Source organism: Anneissia japonica, unplaced genomic scaffold (assembly GCF_011630105.1).
Source record: "Anneissia japonica isolate Jap-2015-1 unplaced genomic scaffold, ASM1163010v1 scaffold287994_len634616_cov204, whole genome shotgun sequence".
NCBI classification, from domain to species: domain Eukaryota; kingdom Metazoa; phylum Echinodermata; class Crinoidea; order Comatulida; family Comatulidae; genus Anneissia; species Anneissia japonica.
This window is the reverse complement of record NW_022707798.1, coordinates 198,025-216,489: the sequence shown is the minus strand read 5'-3', so window position 1 is coordinate 216,489 and position 18,465 is coordinate 198,025. Positions and strand designations below refer to the sequence as shown.

General features: G+C 32.0%; 1 protein-coding gene across 2 annotated transcripts in view; it reads right to left on the bottom strand.

Annotated features, from left to right (window-relative positions):
- Positions 1 to 18,465, bottom strand: part of LOC117106419 (protein patched homolog 1-like) — a 50,165-nt gene that overhangs the window by 23,785 nt on the left and 7,915 nt on the right. The window contains exons 1-4 of one of the 2 annotated variants that reach the window (XM_033247783.1): positions 14,208 to 14,379; positions 13,901 to 14,002; positions 12,528 to 12,720; positions 80 to 269 (exon numbers count right to left, since the gene is read on the bottom strand). In XM_033247783.1, the coding sequence (XP_033103674.1) occupies positions 80 to 269; positions 12,528 to 12,720; positions 13,901 to 14,002; positions 14,208 to 14,246 (524 nt within the window). In that variant the 5' untranslated portion in view covers positions 14,247 to 14,379. Of the gene's footprint in view, positions 1 to 79; positions 270 to 12,527; positions 12,721 to 13,900; positions 14,003 to 14,207; positions 14,380 to 18,465 lie in introns of those variants that run through there. The other variant, XM_033247782.1, reaches the window with a different exon arrangement.

Sequence of the window (18,465 nt, the reverse complement as noted above, 5' to 3'; positions counted from 1 at the left end):
TATGTTCATATATATATATAATATATTTTATATCAAGTGATTTATTTCATTAAAGCCATATAAAAAATATTGTGTTTACATGTCAAACATATCCACAGTAACTTGCGTTGCTAATAAAGATGCATTTAGATGTAACTGAATATTTTCTTGCGTTAAAATATTTGTTTCTTTGTATTTTGGAGATTGAATTATAACTTGACTTGCACTTCTTTCCCCTCCCTGCAAGGTATCTGAGGTGTACTTCAGTTCCCTTTCCAGTCGTCCACCCTCTGAAAAATATATAAAAGGTTTCCTTGTTATGATAATCAATATCAACACAACTTATGGTACAATTTATAATCTTTCACCTTTGAAAAAACATGTATATGGCATATATGGCATTCTTTGTTATAATAAATAGTTCATATAAACAAAACCTGTAGTACTTATGCTGGTTCTTCCATTGCACTGTACGCAACGTGAAAACAAGAGCGACTGTTCACCAGTCCGCGCATTCCTCCACGCTTAATACGGTACAGATGCAAATTATTATATTGGGTTTTTTGGAAGAGCTAAGATAAAAACAATAATATTTAGAATGTTCAATTGTACAAAATTAAAATTTCTTAAAATTGAAAAAAATACAATCTCTTAAAATTGAAAAAAAAAAAAAAAAAAAAAAAATGTGAATACCAAGATGCGGTTGGAACTTGCAACTTTTGGTTGTTTAGAACACAACCTTAACCAATCGCGCCATCCATGTGACATGCCTTATGAGTGATAATGACAGTAATGTAATGTCCTTGCTGAAACCCCTGTTTTGTTTTGAAGGTGTAGGGGAAACCCTGGTGTTAACTTAAAAAAAGGGTGATAAACGTTTTTGGAAATCACCTCTAGTTTTTTGCATACAAAATTTTGGTAACAAGAACAGCAGTGAGCTTCTGGGGTCAGCACATTGCGCGGACCCAAAAAATATGACATAGAAATACATTATGCTGGGCACTTTCTAAGGTTGAACCTGAAGTTGTAAAAACTTTTCATCTTAAAATTCCAAGCCAAGACATGATACATTAGAATCATCACACTCCATTTCCACCTTAACCTAAAAACCGCAATATTAGGTAGGTGATATGAACTTGCGATAAACTTGAAGTATTAGTCTTCTCCTTAGTTTGATAAGGAGGTGGTATGGCAGTATTTGATATCCAAAGTCTAGTCATTATGCTTTGAGGAAATTTGTACTACTTCCTTCTATGTCTTCAGAACCATGGTAAATGTATAGTAAACAAGCAAAAATGAAGGTTAATAAAAAACCATCAGATTTCTATAATTAGGATCAACTGGATACTGTAATGAATAATCACATGCCAAATATGGCATGATGAATCTGCACCGCCAGTTTAGTTAGAGATGACATCAGGAGTCAAGTAGACTAAGCAGTCATTCACCAAGAATCAATTTGGTATCCGTTAAGCATAAACAGACACATTTATACTTTAACATTTGGAAGGGAAAGGTTTACGGATTCACATAACGATGTATAAAATGTAGACGTACAGTAATATGTTTTCAGGGCTTCTAAAAGTTCAACTGGTTGCATTTAAAGATATGAATTTAACTTGTTCTAAACAGATTGTTGGTATGGTTGTTGGAAAAATTCATCATCAAAAATTATGATCATCTTACTACACCTAATGTTTATTATCTCTAACATTTTATCTGAATTTGAGCTTTCGTTCCTAATCTAAATGCACTAATGTTTGATAAAAACACACTGAAAAGTAAAGCATTTCTTTTGAAAAACATAGTCAATAATATGATAATGATGTAATCATTCATCAAAAATTAAAAGTATAATAAATTTAAATTACTCTTGATATCACAGAATACTAATGGCTACAATTATTCAGTAGGCAGTTAGAGTAGATTGCCAAAAAATGCAAGCATACAGAGATTATCTAACAATAAACAAAACGACCACAGCGACTATACTGTCACAACCACTTCACAGCTGTATAAGTCAACATGGCGGATGTTCTTATAGTCTTATTTTATCATAAAACATTTCACTTAATCTGACATAAGCACTTGGTAATCTTTGGAGACCTCCTTCCCGGTTAGGCCACCCCTGAACAACCCCCTTTTCGGGGCTTCCTTGTGTAATCTGAAGGGAATTTTCCCTGGCTCATGGTATCACTGATCTACAACCTAGTTTTTTTATGGCTGTTGATTTATGTTCATAACCTTGAGGAATATAAAAAAAACGAGGGCGGGCGTTGCAATATGTTGCTAATTTTATTTTTACTTTATTTTAAGAGAAATGGTTCCTATTGGTTTAGAAACATGAATGGTGAATTTTGTGAAAAAATAACTTGGTGGGTTAAATTAATCAAAGGTTTTGCTGGTTAACTTTGTATTTTGTCGATTTATAATTTAAAAAAAAATCTAACTGTGAATAGTAGATTAGAGTTCATAGTTTATTATATTGTAAAAAATAAATAAATAAATAAATTTTGAAGATTTGCATCCACAACCCCTCCCTCCTCCGCACATTCTCTTCAACCTCAATCATTGAATACATTACTGGTAGGTAGCATCATTACACAGACATTGGGATACAGTATAATATAGGAATTAATTGTATCCCCTATGTTTATATACTGATGGCGGTTTTTCATCATGAGAAATAATAATACAAATGATGGTTGCTCTACATGGCGTGCTATCATATTGAATGTTCAGCACGTTCCCGAATACTTACGAAAACTCAATTGTTCCATGTTCGTATACGACCATGTTTGTTCCATGTTCGTCCACGCTGTATAAATAATGAGACAACGTACATTGGCACGTTCCTGTTTATTTTAAATAACAACTGTCATTTGAATCCTAGAGATAAATCTCATAAATTAACATAGTTTTTTTATTTAAAACATTTGGACCCTTGTTGGAGATAACCTTTGGTATTATGGGCTTACTAACAATGGGTTTTCTTCATATCTTTTACACCTTCTATCTGCTATGTGTGGTCTTCTATTTTAAAAACCTTAGTTACACTCTCATGATTATTCTTGGCTTTTCTGATAATAAAAGAATTCTTGAGGATTAGGATGTTCTATTGTTAGAGATACAGTAAATGGCATAAGGCTACTGAACATATAGAAAGATATAGCACGATGCATTGTATATTACTCTAGTAGCTAGTAGAATTTTAGAGCTGGATAGGCCAAAGTCTTAACACTGAAGTAAATCTGTGTCATAAATTAGAAATACAAAAAATTTTCCTTAAATTATCAGCACCATGCATTATGGGAAACTTGAATATTCTCCCCTGTTGAGCGGTACAAGTCAAGAACTTCCGTGACATATACCATGCCATAATTTACATGTTGTTTTCTCTAGCAATGAAGGAATTACCATCCTGCAGTTCAGGGCTCCATTCTGTGAGTTGTTCTGCACAGCAGTTGAACATGGCACTAAAATGCACTCATCAATTTATAAAAATAGAAATAACAGATTCTGTATAGTATATAGGCACAAGTTGTGCAAATTCAGAATTCAAAGGGAGAAAATTCTGAATCAAAGCATTTTTTTGTTTCTATAATAAATAATTTGAAGCCGAAAATAGCATTAGGATAAATATCAGTAAATTAACCACTCTATCAATGGGATAAATTCAAAGAATTTCTCACATCATTCAATCTATTAATTATTAACAATGGTGGTTGTTTATTTCGCCAACTTGGTGGTATGGAATTTCTTACATCAATCTTGCGAGACGTTTAAATGAGAAAAAAAATTTTTCTGCTAATTAAGAGAAGCATACAAAATTGCTAGACTCTTGAAGAATTCTATAGAAAAAACTGTAAATTAGTAAAACGCAATTGTTTTCGAGCTGTGTGTTATCAGGTGAAGTCTACAGACTTCTGTAATATCCCAGACAGGAAAATTTAGCATCCAGTGGACCTCCGGGCCTCACAAATTGATTGAAATAGAATTCTGTCATCGGGAAGCCCACACGCTCACTGTAGCTCCATAGGTTGCTTTGAAGTAAAGTACATTTTCCGAAACTTCTTACACCTAATATTGCCTTACTACTCTAACAGTGGGGAATAATTGCTGGAAAAAACATTATCCTTACCCTAATGTTGTTTACTTGGAAATGGGTTATGTGATTAAATTTTTATTAGTAACATTGATGTGGGGGTGGAAGAAGGTAGTAAAATTGTACAAAAAGCATTGTTAAACTACTATGAAAAAACACATAACTGACAATACCTGAAACTTAATAATAATTGTGTCTTTTATAATCAATAACCTTTTCATTATAACTACTGTAAGTAATATTTCCATGGTTTTCTTCCCAATGTTTCCTCGCTGCAATTTTTGTTATGCAACAAAAAGAAGTTTTAACAGATCCCATCACACATATTTATTAAGGTAAAATTAATTTCATTCTACAATTTTATTTATTTTTTTGTTGTAAAGAAATGGCTTACTATACAGTTAGAGTAGTATTTTTATGGAGTCTGGAAAAATGAAGAAAACCAAATGTCCATTAACAAAACACTGGGATAGTTGGAATGGTTTTTAACCTGTCTTTTAACTTTACTTTATTAACCCAACCTCTGGTTTATTTTCACCACAGTTACTCTGTGCTTTCACTTTGCATTCATGTTGAATGAATTGGTGCTTTATGTATAATAGCTATGGTTGACCAGTGGTCTCTAGTAGTGGTATGAGCAATGCTGGGTCATGGCAAGGTGATGATAGATGATACTATACTACTGCAGCCAACCTGATGTTTTCACTAAACAACAGGCCTTACTTATTAACAGACCACAAATAGCTACACTTGCCATTGCTTTGAACAGGCTATATAGTACCAAAGCAGACAAGCCGACAAAGGGATTATACTAAAGTCCCAATTTATCTTCAGACCAATACAAAATTAATTCGCAAGATTAATTATCAAAATCAATCAGAATTAGTGGGATAATGTTATTTAGTTACACTCTACAGTTGGTTTTGTATGTGGAGTGGAGATGTAACTGTGGCGATACTGTATTTGGATAGTGAAAACTCGCAATCTATTTTACACCGACAATAGTATTTTATCGGAGTGAACATCACTGCCAATTAAAGTTCCATTCCATAGGCTGGATGGAACTAGCCATTCCTTTCTGACCACTAAATGCCCCTGAAGGCCCTTAAGATTAGGCTATCATTCCTCCATACAAGGTAAGGCTTAGGATTCCATGTGGCTTGGATTACTAACTATAGTAACACCAAGTACTTATCTACAAGCCCTAAAAACGGAGCAAGTAGTGGATGGGCAGTGTGGAATTCGGAAGTAATCTAGGCCTGGCCTTGAGACAAGAATTAAGTGTTTCCTAGCCAATGATTAAAGAGTCCTAAAATCATCTAAAATGTTACAATTTTACTGATATGCCATTCATGTGTCAATTGCTTGAGAACATTAGAATTTTTAAAAAGTTTTTTTTTTAAATCATAAAATATAACAAAAATAACACTATTAATATTTAGCTAAATGCATTAACCAAATTTTCACTAATTAGTATTCATAAATTAACATTTTCAAAATCAATTATTAACATAACAATAAAGAACTATTATGCTATGCTTCTTCTTAATATCAACATCCTTTACTGTACTACTACTGATGGTCTTTCAAGTGAATATAGAAGCTAGATATGAAACACATTCTTATCTCGGCAGTTTAGAAATAAATGAAGCAGAAGATCTATAAACATGGTTTGAGGGGGTTGCTAGATTCGATGGATGAAGGTTACTAATGCTAAGTTAAGTACAGTACCAGTTGCAAACTATTAAATAGTAGACCTACTATAATAATACAAAGTTTGCCTACAGAACATACAATAGAATACAAACTTAAAACAAATTATTTTCTCACAATTTTATTACACCAATCAGTACACACATGCTTTTTGTTTAATATTGGGCAAAAAAACCCAAACTATTGCAGGTTCAAATAACCACACTGGTCTCTGATGATTAGGTAAATTAGCACCTTAGGTTATTGAACATTTAATTAATTTGCAAGTGGACATCAGTACAGTGTCAAAAAAATGTTTATAACACCACCCTGGTTTGGGGAATAGATTATACTACATTACGTTTCATTTGATTTTGACCATGTTTTTCATTATTCATGTTTTTTATTATGAGGAATCCCCATTTACGATTTTCATCACACATGCAAAAATAGTCAATAAAGAATAAATGTAGAAATAAGATTTAGTAAGTAATGATTACTATGAGACATTATTATAGCTAGTAATTTATTTAGCATGATAAATAACAATGACTATAGCAAGTCACTGACTTACAAGATTTTGTCTATTATTTTGTTAGGGTCAACTTCAATAATACAGCATGGCACAAGATATGTCCATCTTCTGTTCTTCCCTCACTCTTGCCTATAAACAAATTGTACTTCCCAAAACATCCTGAAGCATCCAATATAATAGGCCTGACAATGTTTACCTGCAAACATGGACAGCTACCAGATAGGGGCTTCACCTCCAAGCTGTCATACTCAACACAAATAAACTTATCACTGATACCTCACAGAAGCTGGTATCTACCGTAACTGTGTACACACAACAATATATTCATTCTAATTAGTGGTCTTTGAAAAGGAATTAAAAACAGATAATCATTTTTTAGTTATTATTTATTTATCATTTTTAGCCATTATTAATATATTATATAATTATTATTATTATTAATTTAATTATTATATTTATTAATTGTTATTATTAATATTATTATTATTATTATTGGGAATTTATTTTTTTATCATATTGAATTTCTAGAACCTTTATTGATTGTTTGCACTTTTCTCTGGTTTCTGCTTGCATTGATCAAGCTACCCAGGAAAAATAAGAAATACTAAAAGAAAAAAATGATTTTGTATCAGATGCTAAAATCTGTATAGGACAACACTATATATACTGTATAGTAGGCCAAACTGTTGTTCTGAACACTACACAACCTGGTACGATAAGAAAGAACACTTTTTTGGCTGAAATTTTCCAATACCATACAAAGCAATGCAATTATCTTTTCATCAAAATTGGTAACTGCAGTGATGAAGGTGATAAAGCTCTTACTGCAGGCCTACTTCTAAAAATAACATTATCAGGATTTTTTTAATATTTTTTTTTTATATAAAAGATGCAATTATTTTATTGACCTTGACTAGATGAAATAGAAGCCTCAGAGAAAACTCTACATCGATTCAAATTACCTAAACACTTGCCATAATTAGGTTCTGTCTTGTGGACCAGGTCACAGATGACCTTACCTCCCACTGATAACTAACTGACCCCAACACCTGTCAAAAGGTCAGAGGTTACTTCCCACAATGCAGTATGAATATTCCATGCATTTAGGGCACTAAAGCTTTTAGTTTGGCAAAAATTGTGGGTTTTTTTAAATATCTATTTTGTATGAAGTAAAGAAATTATTAATTTCTCATCTTTGCTTGCTATCATTTATGCAGCTACATTTTTCTTTTAATCCTTTTTCTTTCCTAGAAGTATTTTCACTGGAAATTTAAGGCCTCCTATTGGTGAAATATTATCATTACGAAATTTTAATATTTACAATGTCCATTGGTGTAAGTGTAAGGTATATTGGCAAAACCTATCTCACAATGTAAAATATTCCTGGATAACCAGCAACCATAGATAATGGTGCCGCACATTAATGCATTTGTGTGTTAATGTTGTTATCTTGGCTCCAACTAAAAGAAAATAATGACTTAATACAAGAAAAAAATCTGTTACAGTATCTTGAAGCTTCTGTTCCTTGATATTGATCTACAGTACTAATTCCTGCAAACATTTACAGGCACTTTGACAGGCATTGAAAATTATTAGGAAGCGAAAATTCTTTCTTAATTTATAAAGTACTATAAAAGGCAATCAATAAGATACTGTTATTCTAGCAGCATTTGTGAGACGAACATTGTATTTTAATTCTTTTTTAAAAACCCAGGTTTGTATTGAAATTTAGGTTAGTGTTAAAAAGTCATCTGTGCGTGTGTAATACTGTACGGCAGGTACCCGTACTGAATAGATTGTAGAGTATAAGGTTGGTTTGACAATTTAATTGAATCTGTTGTTGATATAATATAGATGTATACCGTAGATAGCTATAGTATTTATTGCTGATTCCAGTTTATCTTATCTAGACTCTTTGTGAATAAATTTGAAAGAGATAAGTTTCACTTCAGTAATTTTTAGTAAATTACTTAATTATAATAACAATCAAAGAATGTACTATAATAGACCAAATGGTAGATTTTCTTGTTCATTAATGTTACAGTATGATCGTTAAATAAAAAAATAGTAGTTAAGTAAAAAATACATTTTTCTACATATTAATATCCTACGTGCAAAGTCAAATCATGCAGTACTACCAATTTTCTTTTAAAGAATTAACCCTAAAATGGTGAAATTTGTATTTTGTTTTTCTTAGGCCATATGTATGGGTGGTTCAGTGAGCCTCATGTTGGTAGAAACACCAGGGACAATGCTGAGTAACAGGGCTGATTAATTCTAGGCCTGCAATACAACACCTTCAGGTCTAATACAACACAGCATGAGGTGCCGACACTGCAAGTTCGATTCCCTCTCTTTCAGGATTCTTTCTTATAAGCATGGAGTGCGATAGAATTTCAGAGAACACCGCAGTGACGAAATCTTTCCTTCTCTAAATATGTGAACTCATACAAAATATATCTAACAAATCTAATTTTTCAGACTTTTGAAATTCAATGCAACTTATACCAAATAAAAAAATATAACAAATTGAAATATATCAACAGCTTTCTATAAACCAGATCCTAAAATTATTAATTGTTTACAAATTTAATATGAAAAGATTGAAGAAAGTAAACATGTTTCATATTACTGTAAGTTTTGACTATTTTTTATTAAAGGCAGTGAACTACTGTATCTCCTATCCCACCCCTCACAAACAAAGTAATGCATACATAGTTGTTATGGCTTTATTTAGGCAATACTAATTGCTTATGAAAATGTGTTGACATCTGTGGAAATTTGTATGAGCATTTTATTTTGTAAAAGTAAAAAAAAAAACAAAAAAAAAACTAGCAATTTTCAAGACTCGCTGGTAATTGCAGCAAATCCACAAATCACAAGTAAAACTTTATCCATCCCTTTAATGAAGGAAACTATTAAGATGTGTATAAGAGACAGATATATATATATATATTAAAAGGCAAAATACTGAAAAACAACAATGATATATATATATCTTTGTATGATTATACCGATATTCAAATTGTTATCACTTCTTGATGAATTGGCAATTTAATATAAGCCTAGACCTATAGAAAAGTGATTGTGTTAAGTTAGCCCATAACAGTACATTCCTTGTCTGAATGTGGTTAGAATCTCTAATTTCCATTAAAAAATACCATTAACTTTTGATCACATAAACTTGACGTAAGTCAAGTCTTGCCACCACATCAAGTAGATGATTTGATTGCCTCGGGATCTATTTTAAAGAAGGGTATTGTTGTGAAAAAGTATTTGATCTTAATTTGGTAAACAACATCTGACATATTTCTTCTCTATTGATGTTACCTACAATAGTGTAGATTTGAGTTTTGCTTGCTATTGTACAGTATTCAAATATTAACTGGTTCAGGAACAATCAACTCACCAATTTCATTATTAGAAATAACGTATACAGTAGACCTAGTAAATATTAAAAAGATACTCCATTTTTTTGTGGAAAATAATTTAGGATTGCACAGTAACCATTCTTTTTTTCACCTAAGTTTTTCCCCCATTTTTTGAATATTCACAGTTGTAAATTCAGTACTGTAATCAGTGGTTGTACACCATACAGTATATTTTGGATGGCTCTCCTTTAAAAGTGATGGCTTACGAAATGCATTGCCTCATTTTTCTGGCAGGGTATGGCTTGGACAAATGTTATTATCGTCATAAACTAAATTTACAGTCACTTTAAACATAATGGTGTAATACAGTACAGTATTCGCACACTGCATTTGAGTGGCAATTTCGTTACTGTAATTGTTTTTTCAAGTTGGTTATTCTGTAGTTTAATGTGTACTTGCTAAATGGATTAAATCTATCAAAAGGTTTCTAATTGCATAGCACTCTGGCAAACTACTACTGTAAATGTTAATCTTCGAGATAGTTGAATCAAGTATACATGTGCAAACTTACACAGCAGACTCAAGTCCTGTGTCAATTTGCGAATGGATATCATTAAATACTTGATAGACAACTTGTATGAGTTGATTAATCTGTGTTATTTGATACAAAACCAACTTTTTTTTTTTTTGGTTTTCAGAATTAGAGGGATAACTTAAAATTTAAATTCAAATATACAAATGGGTAATTATATAAGCAACATATTTTTAAACAATATATTATATGAAATGACAGTAGCACTTTTAAGACTAACTTGTATAAAATTTAATCTCATAGCTTTCGTCCACTCAGTTGACTTCATCAGGAGACTGGACAAACGAATAAGAACATCTGTACAGTCTCCTGACACGAAAGCTACAGATAAAATTCTATACAAGGCAGGCCTAGTCTTAAAAGTGCTACTGTCGTTTCTTTTATATTCTTCAATAGCAGACTCAGCTACGCATTATATTTTTTAAATATATTTTTTGTGTCATTGCTGATTCTCAATTCATTTAAAAATTAGGCCGATAAATTTTGTTATGTTTCGTTACTCACCATTCTGCACTTTTTAGGGTTACTTGTGGGCATGTTTAATAGAGTAAATTCCATCTTAGCACTTAACAGTGACAAAATACGGTGCATCTATAGCGGAAATCTTTCAAAAGCAATTGCATTTCAAAGTGATTGTTAAATTGCAATTGAAGCTTATACTGCTTAGCAAAGGAAATCATTTGATTAAACTGATAAGGAGATAAGTCTACTAAAAGTACCTCTTCATATTCAAGCATTTAAAAATAGCCATTTATAATATTAATAGCCAAAATACAACTTAATACCTTCAGATTGTTATATAAGTTTTAAATATTAAGTGCCATAAATACTTGCCATACATTTTACGTATCATTGGTTTTTGAAATAGAAATTTGAATAATTTTTAAGCAGATAATTTCATTTTTCATGGTGAACTCCCACACATTTAAGTCTTTAATATCAATTTTAAAATGCTACAACAGAAAACATAAATTAAATCAATAAATCTGACAATTGTTTCATAGAGAGGGTTTGAGGTCTGTAAACTTAAAAGGAAAAGTTATTTAAAACTTGCTTATACAGTATTATACCAAAGAAGTGTGCCACTGATGAAAAAGTGTTCCAAATAAATTACTGTATTTATAGAACAGAATACAGTATATTTTATCATCTTGGTGTTTTATTAATGGGTTTTAATGTTATGCCACAGACGCCTATAAGGTCTGTGTTTATGCAATTGCTGCTGGACAGTCTCTACTGCCCATTATAGCTTGTTTCTGATTGGCTACTGGTGAAAAGAATGTAAACTAACTGTAGTGGCCTTGGTTACTTTCTAGTGGTCATCATCATTTAGAATAAAGATGGGACATTAAAACAGGAGGAGCAGGAAGAGTAAAAGTGATTAATATGGTAATTTAGAAAAAAAGGAAATATGCAGCCAGTCTTTTGTCCATGGTCAGACCACCTACTTTTCTATGGTTTAATTAAAAGGAATGAGTTACTATATTCAATTGTTTTAGCATGCATTCCTTGAATTAAGGGAAGAGCTATCATTAAAATAGAGTCTGATATCCCATGAAAGGAGTGTAGTACTACAAATTTGATCCCCCAATCAACAAATTATGTTTTGTAGCAATGTACACTTAACATCCAATCTGCCTAATAAAATCATTATGACTTTTCACATTCAAAATGACTTAAGTTTTCCTAGACCATGGGGAGCTGCCCTTAAATGTTATACAGGTAGAAAAAGAAATTGTGTTCTGCAATAGCACTATACTGATTCTTTACTATATCATCCATAAGATGTTAGAGTTTAGGGAATAGTTTTTCTTCTATTGCATCGTGACTTTTAAATGCACAGTGCAGTACATTTTCATAATCCAATCATGTAAAATTTGTGAGTTTCATGTACACCAAGCATTATTCCACAAAATGGAATTTGATAACACATTGGGCCTGTGTATATCTCCACATTATTAGAAATACACCTACTGTACACATTAGGAAAGTTGCAATTTCCATAAACGTTTTCATTAATTTATATCTTAATAACATTATTCTGAGCAGTAATTAGTTCCCATGCACCTGTTTTTTAAGTGATTTTCCACGCAATTTACTATACATCTCCTGCACACAAAAAAATGTTACATTTGTAAGATAGTTCACCCCATTTGAACTCTGGTTGGAGAGAAGCGACAAAATTATCTGATGAAAATAAAAACATAAATATATCCTCAATAAAACGGGTAATTCAAAACAACGATTTCTTACCTTCCACCCATAATTTCTCTACATTTGTTTCCATTTTAGCTAATTTCATCCCAATTCCACAAACAACTAAAAAGAGAGCTCCAAGAAATAACACTTTGCCACTGTGAAGATGCAAGTAACATCCGATACAAAATAACATGGACTGGATTTTTGCTCTCCACCATAAGGCCAGTTTATTTCCCTCTGCTCTCCCCTGTAAAAAAACAACAAAAGATTATGACTTTACTGTTATCCAACAAACAAGGATTTACTGAAAACTAGCAATGAAATGAATATTTGATAACTCTGTAGATTAGTCAACAGCCTTACACTTTTGTAATTAAAAATATAGCAGTTTAGTACAATATATATGCTTAGAGTATTTGACTGATGCACAGTACTTTACTTAATTCGCCAATTGGCGCATTAAACAATCCTAATTAAATAATATAAACATTATAAAAGTTAACTAATGACCAACAGAATACACTGATATATTTAAATAGAATGAATGTAATACTCTGAATAATTTTTGTGAGCATTCTTCCATATTGGAAATAAAATGTTGAAGAATGATTCAGTATCTGTCAATAAAAGCAAATCAGCTGTAGTTAATTAAATTTGCCACAGAATGTTCATGAATTACAAGAAATTCAATGCATTATTTTAACTTCACTTTTTTTTAAATATTTCAGTTTGCAATATTCTAAAATTTTACTAAAATCATGCTTATCACCGAAACAAAGTTTTATTTGAAATGGTTACTTCAATTTATATAGAACCAATATATGCCTAGTAATTCAAATCTGAATAGGTCATATCTTATAATAGGGATTAGTAAAACCTCCTTGATTAAAGAGAACAATTTGTTCCTGAAGTGTTAATAAACAAAGCATCTTTATAACTATATTTTATCAGTTTAAAAGCTTTTAAAATATAGCCTAAAAAAGTGATCAGTAATTATCATAAAAATGTTCATGTCACTAGTAACAGTATGGGAATGAGTGTGCAATATTGTTATCAGACCTCTGTCAGAATAAAGTAATAAATAATGCAAATAATCGTATTCATTGTAGTATCCATCAAAATTTCACTGGCCGAATTCAAATTTTAATTTGCAAACAGTAGGCTGGAATTATGTCCTTTGTATTATATTCATTTCACATATATATATATATTCCAAGAAGAGGTCTCCAGAATACTTCGTAGTATTCACAAGAATTTGCTACGTTAATTTTCACAAAAGATGAAACTATGTACTAGGATGGTACCATGCTCTGCGTTCATAAGCATGGATTTGTAATCCGCCTTGAGTTCCCACACACGACGAATAAAGTTTTCACATGCTTCGCAGTCGGCTGAACAAAAAGAGAACAGGTATCGAAAAAGCTCACCCTATCTATCTCTCTGTACGCATATTCTGCATTGCACCAACTTGTTTTGGTTAATAAGTCCTCGTAACAACAATCCTGCGGCATCCGAGGAGGGAGGGAATCCTGTAAAAGGAATAAGAAACACCAAAATGTTTAGACTACTTCCGTTCTTAGGTTGTCTGACTAAGAAGTTGCAGGCCTACGCGCCTAGACTTACACCCATCCGTAAGCACACACACACACCGCTCCATCCAACCTTCATTCACGACTACATTCCAAACGTCCCGTTGGCCATTACTACGGCTTAAAAACATGAATTGTAACAAACCTGAGATTCTCTCGTAGCTGGTCGGGCCCAGCGCTCCATTCTAGGCCTATCATATGCCTAAGAGCAGGCCCATTCGTTCGTATGATTCCAAAGTTTCATTCATTTAGCACAATAACTTCCGATCATCAACAATCGCTTTTGAAATGAATGCCATAGCTAACACAGTGCGAACTGCCTTGGATTTCATCTAAGCCCCGCCCCCCGGCTGTCAGACTGGCACATCTTCAGGTCAAATTTTGCTTCGCTGATTGGTCCATAGTGGGGCCCAAATTGTTGGTTTTACATTTGGTGTCATTAGTTGCTAAGTTACGACAAGGAAGGAGACCAGGACCACACAAGTCGAAATGATGAAAGATTGAGATTCCGTCGGTCAAACCACATAAACACCTTAACAGAACATGCATTAAAGTTGAGCCGAGAAAAATCAACAACGTAGGCAACTCATGACTAAACTTAAAATAAAGGATTAACCCAAACCGCTGTGTAATAATATACATCTTGTCAGAATCTTCTCTTTACCCTAAACATAACGTCAATGGGTTGCGCCTAAAGTAAATCACGAGTCTTTTTTTCCCACCAAAGTGGCAATCCTAATTCAAAGTAATGATAGGCCTAAAATAATAAAAATTATTTTAAGGGAGTGTTACTTTGCTTTACATAAAAAATACAGGAAAATAATAAATGTTTGTTTAAGAAATGAGAATCGCATGCTTATAATTACAATTGACCATCGAAAATGTCCTTTCGGAATTGTCAAGGAAATATGTAGTAGCCTACGAATAAATATTTTATTCAAATGCGTATTGTCGAATAGGGTTTCATTACGTATGGCAACCCGGCATGTGGTCTTTTCTTCGAACTCTCTAATTACCAGCAGCCTGATAAAGCAGGTAAACCTACGCAACTTGGGTGGCCCGAGAACAGCGTTACAAGAACTGAATCAGGCTCCAGTCTTATTAACTCATCCGGGTGTAACTAGACTGGCTTATAAGGCGTTAAGTTTTCATCCAGGGGTCACGCGGCACAAAATAACTGTACGACAAAGTTTGTTGTAATGTTACGCAAGTCTTAATTCCTAAATAAATAAGATTTTTTTTTTAAAACTAATTTTTTCCTTTTTAAGTGTTTAGTATTATAGATAGGCTTAAGGCCTATGTTAAAACAAAATTAATACGAAGACCATACCAACAAAGCGTACGCGTATCATGCCTTTTTTTGCGGAAACGTACGCGTACGCGTTTCCGGTTCTGGCGGAAGAGCGTAAAATATGGACGCGAACGCGTATCCGTGTTAGCCTCTCCTCCAAGGAGCTATTAAAAAGTGGACTCCAAAATTTGCACTGTTGAATATTAAAACTTTGTTTTCATGGTCAATGGTGTTTATAAGGCTAATGAATGTGCAGAATATTGTTGGAATAAATGAGAGGATGAATTTAAGAAAAACATAATTATTAAAATAGGCCTATTGTTAGAAAATTGACATGACAAGACAAGACAAATAAGTTCAAAATAGTTAGAAAAACTGTCATGCTATTGATAAATATCAAATAAACATATATAGTAATAATTATAAAATTTATCTCAGTTGAATGACCTCTATTTTAAAGTATTATTATTTTTTATTGTTGACGTTAAAACATGCAATTGTTTAATTTTAGATCCAAAAGTTGTTTTTCTTGTATTAGAGGTCATTTTGATACTTGGTCTCAGAAGAGAAATTGTTACGGTATAGAACCAATGTTTGGAATCGATAGGTCAAGCAATAGCAATAATAATAGGCCTAATAATAATAATAATAATAATAATAATAATAATAATAATAATAATAATAATCATAATAATAATAATAGCAATAATAATAATAATAATAATAATAATAATAATAATAATAATAATAATAATATAAAAAAAAATCAAAGCAAATTACGGACGTTAAGCAAAGATATCATTGTTCCTATTTATTAAGCACTTGGCTGGTAATCGGATGGATTTTTATATCTATAAATTAATGAAAAGGTCTTTATAAATCAACAGGAATATATTTGTTTCAATCTATGTATCATTGGAATTTAATAACTTTCTTTTTAAAATTAGTTAACCAGTGCTTTAGTCATACCGGTAGTTGATTAAGTTAGATTTCTTTAAATTTTGGACAGACGGTGTTCTAGTTAAATTTGATATCGAAATGAATGTTAGGAATAAAACCTGTGGTCTTAGACGATTGAAAACTTGGCCTAACAAGTTTTAATTCCAGTCCACGACATACATCCTTGAAACTTCAACCGTCATTATAGGAGATAGGTGGCAGAACAGTATAATAATGCGCTTTATTATTCACATATGACCGAGAATTACCCGGTCATTATTAGTGACGTCATAGTAAAAGAAGACATGCTTATTTGACATTTTTACCTCAGCCTCAACTCGTTCTTATTTATTAAGAATTATTTTTTAAGCAATGTCAACCTCGGTGTTCTTATAAATGTGTTCTTATAAAAATAAAGTTTGGTATAATCGTTTATCGTAGTTCATTTTGCTCTTCGATACTAGATTAAATCAAAAAGTAAGTAGGCATAAACGAACATATCATGGGTATTCTTTTTATTAGTTTCTAGAAAAATGGAATATAAAATCCAGACAAATAGACCTGCAAACATGTTTCCACCTTTAGTTGAACCTGGGATATTAAATATTTTAGGTGTGTTTTATTAACCGCAACATATACTTCTGTCCTCGGTTCTACAACATAGGCCTATTTTAAGAGTCATTTTATTTTGAGTGTATGAGTAGGCTAGGCCTATGACACCACTGACTATGCTTAATTTCAACACGATAGACCAGGAAATAGCATAACATGTAATGAAAACTGGAGATTTTGTTGTTTTAGTCGTGCATGTAGACTTAGAAGATGCACCGTAATTATTTCAATTAAATACATAGGCCTAAATGTTATTAAATGTTACGGTATGTTTTAGGCCTACATAATTTGAAAGTGTGAGCATTTCTCTCAATTCCTAAACATTGATTCAGTTTCTAATTCTATCTAATATTCAATTCAAATTTAATTTTAAAAAACTACGTTGAGGTAGAAACTTGAAAAATATAATTAATATGTTTATGAATGCTTATTTTTTTATTTAATTATGTTAAAACCTAGCACCTGAAAAAAAACCTAAATTGTTGTGTTTTCAATAGGTAGATAAACTTCGTTAAATGTGGTGCAAGTTTAATATACCGTGCATACAGTACACATGTCCTATATCTATATCTATTTACAGTACCGTAAATAACGTAAACTGGAAAACGTCATATCATTAGAGCATTACCGCAAGACGGTTTGGTGTTTATCTCTAATCGTATCATGACTTATCTATAGCTATTTACATATATTTTTCACCCCATTTAGCGCATATATATATATATATATATATATATATATATATATATAATAATGATAATACATATACAATATATATCCTATTCCACTATGGCGCTAGGAGTGAAGAATGTATTCTATTTTAACAAAGCGTGACGTCGGAATTGAACCACGACTCTGTCATCCACTGAGCGAGCGACGACATTGCACCGAACAGGTATATAATGTTTGCAAACTTACCGTATGTTTCTTTTTTAAAAATTAAGCTGCATACCATTTAAATTATCGTAATAAAAGCGATTATCTATTATAAAACTATTCCCTTGTTTCATTTTGCCATTATTTTATTAAACTGGTAACTTAATGCGAGTGAGTTTGTGTCAATATGTAAGCTACGATTTTAGTCAGGGGACTTTATCATAGGTTTTTATTTTTTATGATTAAAACATCTCACCGAGGTAGATCATTTTTTACGTAATATGAGAATTAAAAAAAAAAAAACATGGGTCACTTAAGGCTGGCTACTTTGGAATTATGGCAGAAACGACCCCGGATTTCAATATGGCAGTTTATTAAAACGTTGGTCATCAATACTGAAAACCACTGATTGTCAATAATTAATTTTAAAATCAAGAGAAGCAGATCACTTTGAATTGTTCATATATAGCCTGTTCCAAAGCGTAGCTCTTGTTTGTTTATGCAACTGTTCAGAGGTATGCCTTCTCAGTATACCTCAGATCCTAAAGGAACCGTCAGTACATGATGCTTTTAGCGTTACTAATTTAGTCGGTAAAAATTTGAATTTGTTAACGGTACACCACCGGGTCACTTAAGGCCTACAGGTCTCCATTAAAGTAGGCCGATATCATGCATATATATATAC